General features: G+C 43.3%; 2 protein-coding genes across 7 annotated transcripts in view; both read right to left on the bottom strand.

Moving 5' to 3' along the window:
- Nucleotides 1–1,067: 1,067 nt before the first annotated feature.
- ARL2BP (ADP ribosylation factor like GTPase 2 binding protein) lies at nucleotides 1,068–9,474 on the bottom strand. Of its 2 annotated transcripts, none has more exons than XM_016928545.4 (6): nucleotides 8,888–9,474; nucleotides 8,558–8,619; nucleotides 6,057–6,163; nucleotides 4,846–4,931; nucleotides 4,191–4,287; nucleotides 1,068–2,529 (listed from the first exon to the last, which is right to left on the bottom strand). In XM_016928545.4, the coding sequence occupies exons 2-6, from the start codon at nucleotides 8,559–8,561 to the stop codon at nucleotides 2,428–2,430; spliced, it is 396 nt and encodes a 131-aa protein (XP_016784034.1). In that variant the 5' UTR covers nucleotides 8,562–8,619; nucleotides 8,888–9,474; the 3' UTR covers nucleotides 1,068–2,427.
- Nucleotides 9,475–14,246: 4,772 nt separating this feature from the next.
- RSPRY1 (ring finger and SPRY domain containing 1) overlaps nucleotides 14,247–18,375 on the bottom strand; it is a 51,711-nt gene continuing 47,582 nt past the window's right edge. For 4 of the 5 annotated variants that reach the window (XM_016928470.2, XM_009430832.4, XM_009430831.4 and 1 more), the window contains exon 15: nucleotides 14,247–15,823. In XM_016928470.2, coding sequence (XP_016783959.1) covers nucleotides 15,727–15,823 — 97 coding nt within the window. In that variant the 3' untranslated portion in view covers nucleotides 14,247–15,726. 5 annotated transcript variants of the gene reach the window in all.

Below are 18,375 nucleotides of genomic sequence, written 5' to 3'. Positions count from 1 at the left end.
TATAGGCATGAACCACCACACTTGGCCCTGGTATAAATATTAATAGCATCACTTTTTACTCTAAAGTCTCAGAGTTTGAATAATAAATTAGTCCTTCCAGGAGTAAGTAAGTTATAAGAGTTTGGTTTTAAGGAAGGGCAATGCACTTAAATGTAAAACAAAATCCCAGGCAAGTTAGAGAGCTCACCCCGCTTATGTTTCCAACATGAATCAAAAGCCTGTTTCAGGGGGGACATTAAAGGCATTCAGTCAATGCTAAGGCTCAGCAGTTTGTGTGACTATTGCTTCCCACTGGGGAGGAGTCCTAAGCAAGAGGACTGGGGCTTCCTCACCCCAGGGCAGGTGGGAGCCCCATCAAAGGTGGCACCTGACATCACAGTCTAAGTGTCTGAGGATGGAGAGACAGGCTGCTAGTTTATTTTAAAAGAAATCAGAATGTCTACTTATAATATTAAGTGACAACAGACTTGCCTCCTTTTTTCTGAGCAGAAAGGGTGAAAAACCAGCCAGGCATCGTGGCTCACATCTGTGATCCCAGCACTTTGGGAGGTGGGTGATCACCTGAAGTCAGGAGTTCAAGACCAGCCTGACCAACATGGTGAAACCCTGTCTCTACTAAAAATACAAAAATTAGCTGGGCGTGTTTGTGGACACCTATAATCCCGGCTGCTTGGGAGGCTGAGGCAGCAGAATCACTGGAACTCGGGAGGTGGAGGTTGCAGTGTGCCGAGATCGTGCCATTGCACTCCAGCCTGGGCAACAAAAGCAAAACTCCATTCCCAAAAAAAAGAAAAAAAAAAAGGGTGAAAAACCAATTTGCCTTTATCATCGTTTTTTCATCATTTAATCTCTGGACTTGTCCACTGGCCTTTTCTCAAGTAGGCAGGCTGGTCCACAGGTCTTAGCAAGTGCCCCCAGCATGCCTGGGCTGTGGTGGACCGTCCCATTTATAGACAAAGCAAGGGAAAGCAAGCCCAGGAGAGGTGGCATTTAAAAAAAAAAAAAAAAAAGGCCAAAGCAATAATAACCTTATGGCAGTGGCTACATTAAAGAAAGAGTACAACTCATTGAGAATGGTGGTTCTTGCGAAACACCTGAAATTTTACTCATGGTACAAAAGTATTTAATAAGTGACACATCAGTACAGAAACACAGAGCTTGTAGCTTGTCCTTTAAAACCAGAATGGCCAAGTGAAAAGTCAGTACAGATTCTGATTTTTACTATTAAAAAAAATCAAAGGGACACACTCGGAATTGAACTACTATGCTTTTTCCTCGTTCTAGAGATGACATATATGTTTTCTGATAAGTAATCTACCACACATTGCACTAAACCAAAGCATACAAACAGCCAGTAAAGCTGTGCTCTACCTGCTACTCATGCTGGGCTGGACAGTGGAACACCATCTTGGTAGGAGAGATTTTGACAGGAAGAAACTGCAGAGTCCCTACCTAACCCAGAGAACCTTACAAACTGGTTTATACACAAAGGATTTTCAGCAAACATGCAAACACACTAACATGCTATAGGAATATGTTTTAGTCTATTTCTAGCACACAGCATACATTCATAGGTGCCCAGTAAGATAGGAATGAATGTCAATGTAGAAAGCATTTTTGCCTTCACAGTACTAACACCTAAAAAGCACACAGCATATAATACTTTGATCTTTAAGTGGATAATCATGGAAGTTCCAAGATCACATCCACTAGGTTAGCCTGAGTATTCATCTATAAAAATATTTTTTTTTCAAAAATAATGCTTAAAAGAGACTTCTAGAAACAGTGGGACTACATCAGGACCAGAAGACAGTGACACAAGGACTGCAAATGTTAAGACTAGGAGTAGCTTTTTCACATGGAGCTTTTATGTAGAGGACGTCTCCTTCTGTTGATTCCTACAGCCGAGACAAGATGTGATCACAGGAGACTCCAGAATCTCAAACTGGGCTTGAGTAACACCCTAGATAAACATCAGGAACCCCACTGAGGCTGAAGTACTGAAACTGTGGCCCATGTGAAAAAGAGGTGCAAGTGCACAAAGATTCATGCAGAGCCTGCTGGAACAGAGGGTGGTGGCGGCGGGTTAGTCCACACTTACACACCAGCAGGTATGCTGGGGAAGGGCCCCCCAGGTGGAGTGCCTGACATAGGGCTCGCTCCAGAGGCGTCTGACTCAGAAGCTCCTGAGAGAGGTGTCTACTTGAGGTGGGGAGGAGTACTATGGTTAATGAATACAAGAAGGTGTTTCAGGATAAATAGGTCCAGGAGGGTTAGGTCATTTTGGTTTTGACCTATTAATACTTAACATAAATGAAGAGTTACATAACAGAGTCAGTCTTTCCAAGATGTGTTCTGTCATCATGAGCTGAGCCTACTGGGCTGGTGACATCCAGAATGATCCCATTCATTGGCTGGAGGTAGGACCTAGTGCCGCAGATTGTTCTGGGAAGCTGGCAGAGAAGATGATTTGCACAATGAAGTCACCACTAAGCCACTGCTTAAGTCCAGTCCTCGGCCTTCTTTTTCCTATATGAGAAAACAACCAAAGGAAGGACTAGAAAGAGCCCTGGCTTGGAATCTTGCCTCTGACATGGGGAAGGCAGAGCTGAAGGTGGGAACGTGGACCTCCAGAGTACATAGGAAGGGAACACAGGTTATTGGTTATTCTGCATTTCTGCTCAATACTGGCCTGCCCTAGTCTTAATTTTTTTTAATATTATTTTTAAAGAGGTAGGGTCTTGCTCTGTCACCCAGGCTGGAGTATAGTGGCTTGATCACAGCTAACTGCTGCCTGGAATTCCTGGGCTCAAGTGGTCCTCCTGCCTCAGCCTCCTGAGTAGCTAGGACTACAGGTGTGCACCACTACAGCTGGCTAACTTTTTTATTTTTATTTTTGTAGAGACAGGGTCTTGATATGTCACTTAGGCTGGTCTTGAACTCCTGGGCTCAAGTGATTCTCCTGCCTTGGCCTCCCAAAGCGCTGGAATTGTAAGTATGAGCCACTGTGTCCAGCCTGGCCCTGGTCATTCTTAAGATGCACTCTTAAAATATACCTCCCTTCACTGGAAAACATTTTTCTTTCTTTCTTTTTTTTTTTTTTTTGAGATAGGGGTCTTGCTATGTTGCCCAGGCTGGAGTGCAGTGGCTATTCACAGGCACCACTGCTGTGTAATACAGCCCCAAACTCCTAGGCTCAAGTGATTCTCCTGCCTCAGCCTTCGAAGTAGCTGGGACTACAGGCATGCACAACCACACCCAACACCATTTCTTTTTCTTTTCTTTTCTTTTTTTTTTGACACAGGGTCTGACTCTGTCACCCAGGCTGGACTGTAGCAGTACAATCACAGCTCACAGCAGTCTCAACCTTCTGGGCTCAAGCGGTCCTCCCACCCAGCCCCCAAAGTAGCTGACTGAGACTACAGATGCACACCAGCACACCAAGCTAATTTTTGTATTTTTCATAGAGACAGGGTTTTGCCATGTTGCCTTGGCTGGTCTCAAACTCTTGAGCTGAAGCCATCTGCCTGCCTCGGCCTCCCAAAGTGCTGGGATTATAGGTGTGAGTTACCATGCCCAGTCTCCTATTTTTCTTATAAAGAGCTTGCATTATATGAAAAGCAAGCCAGGGCCAGGTGCGGTGGCTCATGCCTGTAATCCCAACACTTTGAGAGGCCAAGGCGGACCATGCTTCAGGAGTTTGAGACCAGCCTGGCCAACATGGTGAAACCCCGTCTCTACTAAAAATACAAGAATTGGCTGGGCGTGGTGGCAGGTGCCTGTAGTATCAGCTACTCGGGAGGCTGAGGCAGGAGTATTGCTTGAACCTGGAAGGCAGAGGTTCTAGTGAGCCAAGATGGTGCCACTGCACTCCAGCCTGGGTGACAAGAGCAAAACTCTATCTCAAAAAAAAAAATAAATAAAAGAAAGGCAAGGCAGAATGAGACCTGAGACCTGCTTTTTCGGTTTTGTCCTTCTGATTAGGAACTCTAAGTTGGTACCTGGGCTTGTTTCATGAAAACATGAGAAGGTCCCAGCCACAACAGAATAGCAGCTCACTCTTCTGATGCCTCATCGGCCAGTCTGAAGGGAGAATGATGGGGGAAGCGTGGGAGGTTCATGTTCGGTATTTCTACCTGGAATTTTCTAAGTGGCTCAAAGTGGCTAAATAAATAGGAGTAGTAACTTACTGCTCTGTAGTCCAAAAACATTTCTTTAAAAGCCAGAAAATCTGTAAAGGTGAGCAGCATGTCGAATATGTCACCAGCCACTTCATCCTTATGGTGCCTGCAAACGGAACAGATGGCTGTTTCGTGAATGAATGATGAGACAGTCCTCAAGATTGCTTTCGTTTTTGTTTCCACCACCTCAGCCCCACCCCCCGCATTATTTTTGTTTTGTTTTTTTAGAGACTGGGTCTTGTTCTGTCACCCAGGCAGGAGTGCAGGGGTGCAATTATAGCTCACTGTAGCCTTGAACTCCTGGGCTCAAGGGATTCTCCAGCCTCAGCCTCCTGAGTAGCTAGGCCCACAGGTATGCAACACCACACCTGACTAATTTATTTTTTGTAGGGTCGGGGCCTCACTATGTCACCCAGGCTGGTCTTGAACTCCTGGGCTCAAGTGATCCTCCTCCCTTGGCCTCCCAAAGCACTGAGAACACAAGAGTGAGCCAATGCCTGATCTTTTCAAGATTTCATTAAAAGGTTTGAGGGCTTCCTCCATAGGACCTAACCACCAACGGCATGCACAGGAAAACAAACAAGGAGCGTCTTTTGGTCAGCCTAGGGAAGGAAGAAAGTGAGAAAACAAAACAAAACACAAAAATCAGTCAAGCTCAACTCACTGTAATGTTGTGGTGAAGGCTGCCATGTTGAACTCAGGAATCCGCTGCAGCAGCTGTTCTTCAATGTATTTTTCTACCAAAGAAATCTGCAACAGTGGAAAGGATTTTGGTGAGACCATACTTTGGGAAAACAAGACTTCTTTTCAGAAAGCCTGCCCAGCCCTTTCTAAACATTTCCTGAGGTCTGTGTGCCACAATCTACACTGAGTGCCAAGGATACCAAAGAGGACCAAAACACAGCTCCTGTCCTGGAGAAGTACTCAGCCTGGTGTGGAAGAGAAGCATTAGCTGATAATGGTGCTGTAACAGGGTGGATGCTCTGACACAGGTGGAGACAGTGAGTAGCACGGTGCCCACACCCACAACCCAGTGCAGGATGCAGTAAGTGGGGGCTTTGCCTCCTGGGTAGAGGGCATCTGTGTAACAGAACATACGGACATGGAGGCAGTCACAGGTTCCTTCTGGGCAGGTTTGTTTATGCCATGCTTCTGTGTTAAGAAAATAAAGTCCTGGAGGCCGAAATGGATTCTTAGATGACAGAATCCCAGGGGGCTGTTAAGAGGCCTCAGGGTAAAGTGTAGAGACCCAAGGGTGACGAGCTGAGGTTCCTGGGTTCCAGTCTTGGTTTTTCCACCAAATAGTTAGTGATCTTGGTCTCAGTTTTCACTTTTACTTAATAGTCATGCATATATGACTGGATTATATAGAAGAAAGAAAGAGTATGTGAAAGCAGAAAGGTTTGTCAAAAGCATGCAAATGCAAGGTATGAAGAACTCATGTACTGTGATTAAAAGCAGGATTATGATAAGCCAAACGTCTTTTATTTATTATCTTTATTATTATTATTATTTTTTTTAGAGACAGAGATCTTGCTGTGTTGCCCAGGCTGGTCTCAAACTCCTGAGCTCAAGTGATTCTTCCACCTCAGCCTCCCAAATAGCTGGCACTACAGGTGTGCTACCAAGCCCAGGTCAAACTTCTTTTAAATAAGAAGCTGATGAGTTAATCAAATATTTGCCTGAAAGCCTTTTGGAAAATAGCCCCAAAGGCTGTGCAGAGGAAAATGAACTTAAACCAGATGCTAATGAGGATTCCTGGAAGTGTACTGGTGGCATATTTTAAAAGGCAGCAAATTTCAATGTCTTTTGAATCTAAATTTAAATTTTTAAAAAACTCTGACCTCCTGGTAGGAGACATAGAAATCTACTTACGTATTCATTAAAAATAGGTGTGTAGATGAGTTTATTCTCTTCTGTGTCTTCAAACTCCAGGTAGTACTTGTCCATGAAATTTCTCTGTAATAACTGGAACTCGTCATCTGAACCACAATGGGGAAAATTTATTCTTTTTAATGGAGATTACCAACCATTATGATTTATAAGTAGGCAGGATCTATGTCAGCAGTACTGCTTTCTCAATGGTCAGTCTCTGGAAGGAAAGCTGATGTTTTAAGAGGGTATTAAATGGGACCCTGATGTTGAAATAGCCCAATCCTGTTTTCTTTTTCTTTCTTTCTTTCTTTCTTTTTTTTTTTTTTTTTTTGAGCTGGAGTTTCTCTTGTTGCCCAGGCTGGAGTGCAATGGTGCGATCTCGGTTCACTGCAACCTCCACCTCCAGGGTTCAAAAGATTCTACTGCCTTAGCCTCCTGAGTAGCTGGGATTACAGGTGTGTGCCACCTCGCCAGCCTAATTTTGTATTTTTAGTAGAGACAGGGTTTCATCATGTTGGCTAGGCTGATCTCAAACTCCCGACCTCAGGTGATCTGCCTGCCTCCGCCTCCCAAAGTGCTGGGATTACAGGTGTGAGCCACCGCACCCAGCCCTGTTTTCTTTTTAAATTGTGGTGAGATATACAATTTTTTTTTATCATTTTAATGTTTAAGCACACAGCTCAGTGGCTTTAAGTATGTTTACATTGTTGTGCAATGATCACCACCATCCTTCAGTCCATTTTCACCATATCCACACAGGGTGGCTTGGGAACTCCCTGACATTACTTGTCTGAAAAGGAATGAATTGGTTCTCTCTTATTTTGATATAACTTCCACAGCAGTTGTGGAAACAGTGTAGTGATTAAAATTATGGGGTCTGAAAGAGGCTAGCCCGTCTGGGTTCGAATCGCATCTCAGCTACTTACTAATTGTGTGACCTTGGGTAAGTTACTTAATTTCTCTAACCCCCATATAAACACATTTATCTGGAAAATAAGAATGGTTTATGGTAGTTATCATATAGGATTGGAAGTGGAATTTAGATGAGAATTCATGTAAATAGATTAGTTCATAGTGAACACGTAATAAATGATAGGGAATAGGGATTTTTTTTTTTTTAATTGAGACAGGGTTCTCCCTATGGTGCCTAGGCTGGTCTCGAACTCCTAGACTCAAGCAATCCACCTGCGCTGGCCTCCCAAAGTGTTGGGGTTATAGGTGTGAGCCACCGTACCCAGCCCGGAATAAGGAATTTTAACAACTGAATAGATTATTTCTAAAAATAAAAGGAAAGTTTCAGAAAGGACCCAGACCTTGGGATAAATACCGTAGGCTCACAGAAGGCTCATTTTCCCATAGCATATAGGGTATAATAGGCAAGAGAACTGAATGGATTCTTCAGTATTCCCCAGAAATCCCCAAGTCCACATGGGAAACGAGCTTAATGATGAAACATCTATATTCAGGAGTTAAGGGCATGAACCTTTATACCTGAAGGTATAAAAACTTGGTCAGTAATTTTCATACTAAATGGATTAAGCCATACAGCCAATAACACCAAATAACAGTGTTCTTTTCTCAATTCTCATAAAACTTAAAGTCAACAGAATTTTCTCAAATGTAAGTTTTCCCCTCCTACATACTTGTCTTAAACCTCTGGGGACTGTTACTGCTTGTCTGTTACTTAGCAGGTTTCATGGATGCCCAAATACATCCACAAGTAGGAACTCAAAACCTAGGAAAATACAGAACCAGCTGAAGCTTAATACCTTGTTTTCTTTATGGCCATGTGTGCTTATGGTTATGGTTTTATGTGTTTATTTTCATTTTTATTTTTTCCAGACGGAGTCTCGCTCTGTCGCCCAGGCTGGAGTGAAGTGGCACGATCTCGGATCACTGCAAGCGCCACCTCCCAGGTTCACGCCATTTTCCTGCCTCAGCCTCCTGAGTAGCTGGGACTACAGGCGCCCACCACCACGCCCGGCTAATTTTTTTTGTATTTTTAGTAGAGACAGGGTTTCACAGTGTTAGCCAGGATGGTCTTGATCTCCTGACCTCGTGATCCGCCCGCCTCGGCCTCCCAAAGTGCTGGGATTACAGGCGTTAGCCACCGCACCTAGCCTGGTTTTATGTGTTTTATGGCATGAAGATGTTAAAACTCAAAACTATCTAAAATTGAAATTGCTCTTACCCTACATAAGAAATAGAGTAGATCATTATTTCCTATAGTTTTGCGAAGAACGCCACACTGCTGGTGCCCTATTAGCCTGAGTCAGTCCCTTCCAGCCTCTGAATCTATGCTTATTAGATGTTTTCAGGAGTACTGGGCTGTTTGTTTCTAAGACAAACTGCAGTAAGCCTTTACTTAAGTATTACATTGTGCTACATTAAAAATTGCAGGCAGCTTGATGTTTTCTCTTTTTAAAATTAACTCTCCAAATTGATTTCAATGTCCTTAAAGAAACAAGCAAGTCCTTAAAAACAGTATCTTAAAAGCTTACCCATGATAATGTCCTCTAAATATCCAACCACAGCATCAAATTCTGCATCAGAGGCGGAGGAGCTGAAAAACATGCCCGGATTAGGTGCTATTTCAAATAATGCATTAAAAAAATGTTTTTAGTATGGACGTTTTCAAACATGCACAAGAGAAAAAAGAGTAGCAAAACGAACTTCCCATCACCCATCTTCAACGATTAAGAATGACTGATTGATCTAGTAAGTCCAAACAGAAGAAAACACACTCGGCACGTTTGTGACATGAACGTTCAATGTCATGACTCCACTTTAATAAAAACTTGTTCTCCAGGCTCTTAGCTATCACCCCATACCTGTCTGCTTGTGAGCATGAACCCGGCACGGGCGAAACACCTGCCAGGGGGGGTCATTTGGTCAGGAGTCCGGGAGGCGGGGGCCAGGGAGGGGTGGAGGGACCTCGGGCGCTCAACCCCTCCAGGCTTTGCTGACAGCTGAGGGTTGGCGGCTGGGGATTGTGATGGAGGCGCTGATCAACGGTGACACCCGCCTCGCACTCCTGTCCTGCGGGGCCTGAAACCTGCAGCCTTAGTACTCTACAAAAGGAAGGCCTGGAGCTGGGACGGCGCCTTGGCGGCCCCCACCCTGCCCGGCCCGGCCCGGCCTGGCCCGGCCCGGCCCCTAAGGACACCTGTTTTATAGGGTCAGGCCCGGGGCGAACGCCCGCTGCCTCCGGCCCCAAGTCGCCTGCGCCCTGGAGGAGCTACTCACAAAGACAGCGCAAAGCTCTCTCCTTCTAAGGCGTCCATCGCAGTCGCCCCGAGTAGGCTCCAACCCCGCCCGCGGCCCAACTCGCATGCAGGGCGCGGCGGCCCGGCCGGGGTTAAGGCCTCTCAGCCAAGGCCGCGGCCAGCTCACTGCCAGGTCGGGTCAGCGCCTGCGCGCCAGGTCCGGCCTTGGATACCCGCTGCCGCCACGCGTCGGTCCGGCCTCTACGCCCGCCTGGCCCTCTGCGCGCGCCGCCGACGCCGCAGGTCCGGGGCTCGGTGACTGCCGGAGGGGCGCGGCGCCCCGCCTCCTGTCACCATGGGCACCGCAACCCCTTCCACCGCCTCACGGCCGGCCGGCAGCCAATCACAGGCGAGCGTTACCGATGCCGGGGCGGGGCAAGACAGGGAGAGGAAGTCCCGGAAGGGAGTGCGGAGGGATGCGGCGCTTCGGCGAGCACCCGTTGTGTGGGAACTCCGTCTCAAGTCGCCCCCATTGTACGGATGAAGGAATCGAAGCCACGAGCCAGAATTTCCTCACTCGCAACTCGAGAATAAATTGCGCCTCCCTGAGTGTGGAGGATTAAATAAGTAGTTTAAGGCGTGTTTAAAGAGCGCTTGTAAGTTGCCAAGTCGCTGGAGAGCCAGTCCCTTATCCCTTGAACCAGGTGATGCTGACGTCTGATTTCAAGACAGTTCCTACCCCTCGTGGAAGGAAAGCCCCATCGCAAGAAGTAGATGTCTTGTAATTTACATTATAATCTTCGCATCATAAAGATTACTCGGCAGTAATTGGTTTCTTGACTAATTATACAAGATGAGAATTGAAGAACTATTTTGAGCCACGCAATCAGGAATCAGATACCTTTCAGGAAAAGGCCTCTTCAAAACTGCCAAACTTTGAAAAAGGATTCGTTTGAGCTGATTTCTCTTGATTGGACAACTAAGCATTGTGTCTCTTTAGTTGCATGATACCTTATGGCCAAAGTGTGGTATATGACTAGAGGAACTAGAGGGGTTTAAGGTATGAACTGAGGGTCAGGTGGCCAGTCAGAATGGGTTAGCAGACATTTTTTATTTTTTTGAGACGGAGTCTTGCTCTGTCGCCCAGGCTGGAGGGCAGTGGCACGATCTCGGCTGGCTACAACTTCCGCCTCCCAGGTTCAAGCGATTCTCGTGCCTCAGCCCCCCGAGTAGCTAGGATTACAAGTACGTGCCACTATGCCCGGCTATTTTTGTATTTTTAGTAGAGACAGGGTTTCACCATGTTGGCCAGGCTGGTCTCGAACTCCTGACCTCAGGTGATCCACCTACCTTGGCTTCCAAAAGGGCTAGGATTACAGGTGTGAGCCACCACGCCTGGCCTAGCAGACATCTTTGAATGGACGTAAAATAGATATCCATGGGATCTGAAACAAAGATGGTTACAAAGACACAGTCGGGTGTGACAGCTGTGACCAAGGTGACATAAATTATTACTAATTTATTTATTTATTTATTGAGATGGAGTTTCGCTCTTACTGCCCGGGCTAGAGTGCAATGGTGCAATCTCGGCTCAACACAACCTCCGCCTACCGGGTTCAAGCGATTCTCCTGCCTCAGCCTCCTGCATAGCTAGGATTACAGTCATGCGCCACCATGCCTGTCTAATTTTTTTGTGTTTTTAGTAGAGATGGGGTTTCTCTATGTTGGTCAGGCTGGTCTTGAACTCCCGACCTCAGGTGATCCGCCCGCCTTGGCCCTCCAAAGTGCTGGGATTACAGGCGTGAGCCACTGCGCCCGGCCTATTTATTTTTTGAGAGGGAGTCTTGCTCTGTTGCCCAGGCTGGAGTGCAGTGGCGCAATCTCGGCTCACTGCAATCTCTGCCTCCCGGGTTTAAGGGATTCTCCTGCCTCAGCCTCCTAAGTAGCTGGGATTACAGGCGCGTGCCACCACACCCGGCTAATTTTTGTATTTTTAGTAGAGACAGGGCTTCACCATGTTGGCCAGCATGGTCTCGAACTCCTGACCTCTGGTGGTCTGCCCGCCTCGGCCTCCCAAAGTGTTGGGATTACAGGCGTGAGCCACCGCACCCGGTCAGGTGACATCAATTATGAGTTACTCTGTTTAGCACCAAGTGGAAGATAGGCATTTTAAAAGGTTTGCTGAATTACTGGACTGAGTTGTTTAGTCAAGCCCTGGTCACACAGCTTACAGCAAACTCAGAGAGTTTCTTCATGACCTACTATCTCTATATACCACACATTTCTGGACAAAATGAATTTGCCTACCCTTCCTAAGTCATTGATGGAGTGGAGGAGGAACACACCTTGATTTAATCTGTTCTGGTTATCTATTGCTGTTACAAACCACCTGAAAATTTAGTGGCTTAAAACAACCATTTTGCTCACTAATCTGTAATTTGGGCAGGGCCAGCTAGTCTCTATTCCAGTTGGTGTCGGCTGGGGCAGCTGGAATGGACTAGAGGAGCTTCCTCCAAGGAGTTTACTCACGTGGCTGGCAAATTAGTGTTGGCTCTTGGCTCTCAGTTGTGGACATTGGCCAGAGAACTGAGGCCGGGGTTTGGGGGGTTTCAGTTCCTCTCCATCTATAGGATTCAGGGGATTCTTGGGTTTTCTCACACCATGGTGCTGGGTCCAAGAGCAAGTGTTTCAAGAGACACTGAAATGTAAGCTGGCAGTCACTTAAAGGCCTGGTACTGGAAACTGGCACAATAGCCCTTCCACTGTGTTCCACCGATCAAGCAGACACAGAGCCACCCAAATTTAAGGAAAGTAGACATAAACCTCATTTCTTGACGGGAGGGATGTCAAATAATTTGTGGCCATCTTTTAATCCATTTCACCAACCTTACTGACTCTAGGAACAAATGGGGATAAAGATAAAAAGTACCCACTCAAGGATGTATCAGATAGTGTGCTAAACATTTATAAATACATTGTCTCCTTTTGAAATATTTGAGACCTTACAAAAACAAAAAACCGGTATGAGGTGGGTAGTATCTCCATTTTACAGACTGGGAAACCAAGCATTAGTGGGACCTGGGTCCAGTCCCACTCCAAAGGGCCTATTTCAACCATCATGCTATATAGCCCCTAATCCCTGGGTTGTTAAACCATATTCTTGGAAATCAGAACGTTTTCTCCTGAATACAGAATGGCCTTTTCCCACTTGTAGCAAAACTAAAAATTGACTTGAATACACTAAATGTTTTTCCATTAATACTCATTTTTAAAGTCCTTTGACTGGGGGTTGGCACTAGGAATTCTTCTGAGTGAATAAATAGCAAAAGGTAAATGATGGGCAATACTGGAAAGAGCTGATCTTAGGTGGATGGTTTGTTTTCATGGATACACATTCAAGATGGTTGAAACTTGTGCAAAAGTCATTTTCTGCCAGTGAAATTGTGTCAGTTTTGTGACTGAATCAGTTTCCTGGCACTCTGCAAATGGCACGACTTTCTTCTGCTCTATGTCATTTTAAAAAGGGGCCAATTCATTAAAAAACTTTTTTTTTTTGGCTGAAACGCTGCATTTCCCCAATGAATCACCTGACAAAATACCATAATTTTTTGTTTTTCTCCCTGGTAACAATTTATCAGTAGTAAAAGTCTAGCTTTTAATTTCTCTTAAATGCTTACATTCAGTTCAGAATATGGATGTACGATTTTACGCTTCCACATAGCTTGCTAACCCCTAGTTTTTTCTTTGATAGGGAGTTCCTGTCTTTCCCTTTGAGGTGGCTCCAAGTTTACAACTTAGCTTCCATCCTGGATGATTTGATCAATTTAATATTGAAGCCCTTTTGTTTTATGATCTAGAAGTTAAGAACAGGAAACGTAAACCACCTTAGGAACAAAGTTCAAGGGTAGATTTTTAGAAAGCTGTTACGCTCCTGCATTCCTTTGCCTGGCAAATTATTAATTCCATCTATTTTTCCTTCTCTCCACTAAATGTACAGACTACCTTTAGTTTCAGCTGGACCACACATTTCTTTACTGGTCTATTTCCATTTTTTTGCTTGTCCTTTACCCCCAGCCCACCCCACTCCTCCATTCCATTCTCCAAATAGAAGCCAGAGCCATCTGTTAGAATTATCAAGGCACTTCCATGCTTAAACACCTTTGCCTTCTACTGCACTTAGTATAGAACAGAAAATCCTTCACATAGCCTTCATGAGCAGTTCCCTGGCCTCTCCAACACTGTAGCATTACCTGTTCTACCTACTTGCTTCCTATTTTTCCAGTTACAGGGGCCTTCCATCGGATCCCCAAACCCACTGAGACCCATTCTTCCTCAGTTAGTGCCTTTGCCTAAAATGTTGTGTTCGCCTAGCTACCCAGTCCTAGAAGCTAGTCCTCAGTCTCTGCCAGGCTATGTCCTACTTCCTCCTTTAAGTTTCACTAATGTTACTTCCCCAGTGAGGTTTCTTCTGACACTCCCACCACCATCTAAATTAGGTCCCCCTCATTCTCTCTAGGACCCTATTCTTTTCCACTAAAGATCTGTTACAATAAACACAAATATATTGTCTTCTCCCCACCTTAGGAACAAACTTCAAGGGTAGATTTTTAGAAAGCTGTTAGGCTCCTGCATTCCTTTGCCTGGCAAATTATCTATTAATTCCATCTATTTTTCCCTCTCTCTACTAAATGTACAGACTACCTTTAGTCTCAGCTGGACCACTTCCAAATTACTGTTAGACCTAATAATAGACAATAATTAGACAAGCTTATTAGACATAAGCTCTACAAGCATATTTTGTATGCCACATAGGCACAGTGCCCAGCACATATTAGGTGCTCAATAACAATCTGCTGGATGAGTAAGTGGCCTTATTCTTAATTCTAATACTTGATTCTCTCCTACTCCCAAAAGTAGCCCTTAAAGTCTGAGAGTATAATGTCTTGGAACCTTAGCAGTATACACCAATGAAAGTTGTGAAATCTTAGTCAAAAAAGGCAACAGATGTTTTATTCTTCAATGCAAATTACTGTATTCACCACAAGCTAAAGAAGAGAACATGTATCTACATATATATTTTTATATATATATATATATTTTTGGATTTATGGAAGACTAAAGACACGGAAAAAAATCCAGCACCCCAACATGTACAGCCAGGAAGGAAATCAGTTCTGTAATAGGACAGGTATAATGAACTACAAACAAGAAGGGGTGGAAAAAGAAGAAAAAAAAATGTGCATTGAGTTTAAGACACTGTAAAACTCAGAAGACATATTTACTATTCAAGTATAAACTCTGTAAGGACTTGGCATAAATTGAAAGGCAGCTGCTGAGGTACACCATTATAAAAGAAGTTCTATGAATTTACAATTCTACCTTCCAATTTCCTGGGAGAAAAAACCAAACTCTTGAAGGTCTTCACCAGAGACCCTGAGAGGGATTAACACTTTTGATGAAGACATAGTCAATAATTCATGATTGAACTATTCAAAAACATGTATTTATTTAGAACAATAGAAATACGTGTTCTCAGACTGTCCTCTAGAGTTTTTGAGACTATTAGTTCAAGAGTTTCAAAGTATATTACTTGTAAAAACAATACTGATTAAAAAAAATTTTTTTAACAAAAAAACAGAAATCTGATTTGATGGTACCTTGAAAATACCCTAAATACCAAATTTTCTCCAACCTAACATTACAGCTAATTTAAGAATTCCTCCTTCATTGGTAAAACATTTTTTCCTCATTAAATGTGGGTACTGAAATTGGATAGAAACACTATGAATGTGAAAATACCACCAATTTTCTGCAGTAAAAAAAAAACCCAAAAAACAAAAAAACGAACAAAAAACCTAGAATGTTCTTTGGAATCACTGAAATATCACAAACTTGGGTTTTTTCTTACAGTCTGTGCACCTTCTTTCAGGTTCTCTGTTTTGCTTGTAGTACTGACTGTGTGATTCTAATTTTTATAGATTCAAGTCTTGCAATGCAATATCCATGCTTGACACACCGGTGTCTCTGACCAGTGAGAAGTTATGCATAACCCAGAAACGCTGTCATTTACATCTCCATAAAGACTTCTGCCCCAAATAAAAACTTCAGAATGACACAACACATCCTGTGTTAAACAATCAAATGAACCCAACACGGAGGATTCCAGTGTGATTTCAGTACTTGGGAGGGCATTGTCTGCTATGGTTTTTCATGGAAGTACCACAGGCCTGGCTGCTAGCATTCAGCTTTCCTTGGCCTTAAAAGGGATCTTCTCAGGGCTGGCAAGTTGGATTAGATTCTAAGAGAATTTTGTCTTTGACAAACTACCATTTTTAGCATAAAATCTGGCCATGGCTATAAGTTTCAATGTGTGTACAACTGATTAGAGAGTTTTTTTTTTCTTTTTCTTTTCAACATTGGCTGGAATTGAGTAGAAAAAAGTCCACGATGTCTCTTCACATGTGTCATGAAATATGAGAAATCTGTCTGATTCTAGATACTATTTCTTTACGACACAATGGGCAGGTCTCCAGCTGCAAGGCACAATCCATGCACAGGTCACTGGGGAGAAACACAGAAAAGTCAGTCAAGTTAATGCTTCAAAAGGTCAAACTCCAACTGCCTGCCAACTAAATCAAAAATGTTAACAAGTTTGTTCATTGAAAGGTTACTAATTATACATGGTTTAAAAAAATGAATATGTAAATAAAAAGTAAATCTTACATTTCTGATCCTCAATTGTCTTAGTCTGTGGAACAAGTAAAAAGTTCATATGCATTCTTTCAGACACTATATGTGCACAGCATATACTTACAGATGTGTACATATAGGTAGGGATATAATATTTCTCCCCAGAAAGCTAGCCATTTATCCCAGAATCATTTACCAAACAGTCCATCTTTCACCACAGTTTTGACACAATGCCTTTGTCATATGGTAAATTTTCATTTTTAGTTAGTTCTATTTCTGGGCTTTTATTTTATTCCATTATTCTGCCATTCTTGTCATATAGTAATGGGACCAAACTATTAACATTTATTTTAATGTATTTTAAGATGTGGTATGGTTGTCATCTCCCTAACTTTCAGAATTTTCTTGCCTTAAACTTTTAAATCAGCATGTCAAGTTCCAGAAAAAAATCATGTTGCTCTTTTTATGTTGAGCAAATTAAACTTAGAGTTTAGAGAAAACTGTCACCTTTACAATACTGAGAGGTCCTCCTATCCAAGAAGAGACTCATTTATTTAAGTCTTCTGTTATACTCTTTGGTAGTTTAAAAGTTTTCTTCATATACGCTCTACATATTTCTTGCTATGTATTCTTAGATAGCACTTTTTTTTTTTTAACCATGGTAAAAGGGATCTTCAATTACATGTTCTAACTGGCTGCTATTATACATATAGCTAGAAGAGCTACTGATTTTTGTGTATTTTGTAAGTCATAGTGGTGACAGTAGGCATCCTTATCTTATTCCCAACATCTCTTGAAATGCTTCCTATGTGTCACCATTAAAAAGATGCTAGCTGGTGAAACCCCGTCTCTACTAAAAATACAAAAATTAGCTGGGCATGGTGGTGGGCACTGGTAATCCCAGCTACTTGGGAGGCTGAGGCAGGAGAAATCACTTGAGCTCGGCAGGCGGAGGTTGCAGTGAGCTGAGATCACACCACTGCACTCAAGCCTGGGCGACAGAGCGAGACTCCGTCTCAAAAAAAAAAAAAAATAAATAAATAAAAATAAAAAAATAAAGAGATACTAGCATTTGGCTGAAATATATGTTTTTTTATATTGTTATGGAAGTATCCATCCATTCCTATTTTATATTGTTTTCGTCCCTTCATTCATTTCTGTTTTGTAGTATTTCATCCATTAGGAATGGATATTGAATTTTAACAAATGCTTTCTCAGCATTCTTGAAGTGATAACTGCCCCTCTCCTGCCTCTGGCCTATTTGAGTAATTATATTAAAGATTTCTATATTGTAGGCTGGGCATGGTGACTCATGCCTGTAATCCCAGCACTTTTGGGAGGCCAAGGCAGGTGGATTACTTTAGGTCAGGAGTTCGAGACCAGCCTGGCCAACATGGTGAAACCCCGTCTCTACTAAAAATACAAAAATTAGCTGGGCCTGGTGGCATGCGCCTGTAATCCAAGCTACTCGGGAGGCTGAGGCAGGAGAATTGCATGAACCCGGGAGGCAGAGGCTGCAGTGAGCTGAGATCACACCACTGTACTCCAGCCTGGACGACAGAGCAAGACTCCATCTCAAAAAAACCTGCCCTTGCCTGGGCTGGAGTGCAGTGGCACGATCTCTGCTCACTGCAACCTCCACCTCCCAGGTTTAAGCAATTCTTTGTCTCAGCCTCCTGAGTAGCTGGGATTACAGGCACCCACGACCACGCCCGGGTAATTTTTTTTGTTATTTGTAGTAGAGACGGGGTTTCACTGTCTTGGCCAGGCTGGTCTCAAACTCCTGGCCTTGTGATCCACCCGCCTTGGCCTCCCAAAGTGCTGGGATTACAGGTGTGAGCCACCGTGCCCAGCCTAAGATTTCTATATTGCACCATCCTTGCATTCCTAAGATAACTCCCCCTGCCAGTTGTGTTGCTAGGTCTTACTTTCTAATATTTTATTTGGGAGTTTTAGATTCATATTCATAAAAAAAAATTTTCTTTTTATGAGTTTTATCAGCTTTTGGTATGATTACTAAAAATAACATTGTGGTTTTCCTACTTTCTCTATGGTTTGGCCAAGTTTAAATAGAATTGGGCTACCTATTCCCTAAAAGTTGTAAAGAGTTCACCTGTGAAACTAGCCTTAGTACTTGTGGAAGAGAAGGCAAAGGTAGCTTTGATAACCATTTTAACTTCTTTTATGGTAACAGGAATGCTTAGATTTTCAGTCTCCTCTGGGGATTGACTCTTGTAATTCATTTTATCCAGGTTTCCTTTCTTTGTCCCTATATCCCTTTTTAAATTGTTGTTGCTGCTCAAAGTTTAGCTAAATTTTCTTATAATTCTTTTAATATCCTCTTCCAACTCTATTTTGGATATATATCTACTATGGAGACTATGATCATACTTAAGATACCTAGTTCTAAAGTTTTATATTTC

The sequence above is a fragment of the Pan troglodytes genome, chromosome 18, assembly GCF_028858775.2.
Source record: "Pan troglodytes isolate AG18354 chromosome 18, NHGRI_mPanTro3-v2.0_pri, whole genome shotgun sequence".
NCBI classification, from domain to species: domain Eukaryota; kingdom Metazoa; phylum Chordata; class Mammalia; order Primates; family Hominidae; genus Pan; species Pan troglodytes.
The sequence above is the reverse complement of the archived record's forward strand: the minus strand, read 5'-3'. Positions and strand labels throughout refer to the sequence as shown.

Coding starts and splice junctions, on each gene's coding strand:
- ARL2BP (XM_016928545.4), bottom strand. Junction 4,932..6,056: donor CACCTATTTTTAATGAATAC/GTAAGTAGATTT, acceptor CCACTGTTGCAG/ATTTCTTTGGTAGAAAAATA. Junction 2,530..4,190: donor TGTTTTTGGACTACAGAGCA/GTAAGTTACTAC, acceptor TTTCTCATATAG/GAAAAAGAAGGCCGAGGACT.